Source organism: Penaeus monodon, chromosome 24 (assembly GCF_015228065.2).
Source record: "Penaeus monodon isolate SGIC_2016 chromosome 24, NSTDA_Pmon_1, whole genome shotgun sequence".
In the NCBI taxonomy this organism is placed as follows: Eukaryota; Metazoa; Arthropoda; class Malacostraca; order Decapoda; family Penaeidae; genus Penaeus; species Penaeus monodon.
Genome location: NC_051409.1, coordinates 28,898,027 through 28,898,253, shown reverse-complemented (window position 1 = coordinate 28,898,253; position 227 = coordinate 28,898,027). Strand labels below are relative to the sequence as shown.

The 227-nt window shown below is 58.1% G+C and overlaps 1 protein-coding gene across 1 annotated transcript in view; it reads left to right on the top strand.

Annotated features, from left to right (window-relative positions):
- Positions 1 to 227, top strand: part of LOC119588943 — a 6,474-nt gene that overhangs the window by 4,007 nt on the left and 2,240 nt on the right. Inside the window, exon 4 of the mRNA XM_037937554.1 lies at positions 64 to 222. Coding sequence (XP_037793482.1) covers positions 64 to 222 — 159 coding nt within the window. The remainder of the gene's footprint in view (positions 1 to 63; positions 223 to 227) is intronic.

Here is a 227-nt window from a genome sequence, read left to right as displayed (position 1 = left end):
AATCATGCATACAATAAATGGCTAAAACCCATCGCCACCTTTTCTCCCAACACCGGCCACCAGGTCATCCGCGAGAACCTCTTGGCCACGGCGAAGGCCTCCCGCTCCTTCCTCCTGGGGCCGCTGAACCCTGCTTTCCCCATCGAAGAACCTCTGCTTAAGAACCTGCTAAAGATCCTGCCGGAGGACGCCCATCTCCGAGCTTCAGGGCGGCTCTACCTCTCCCT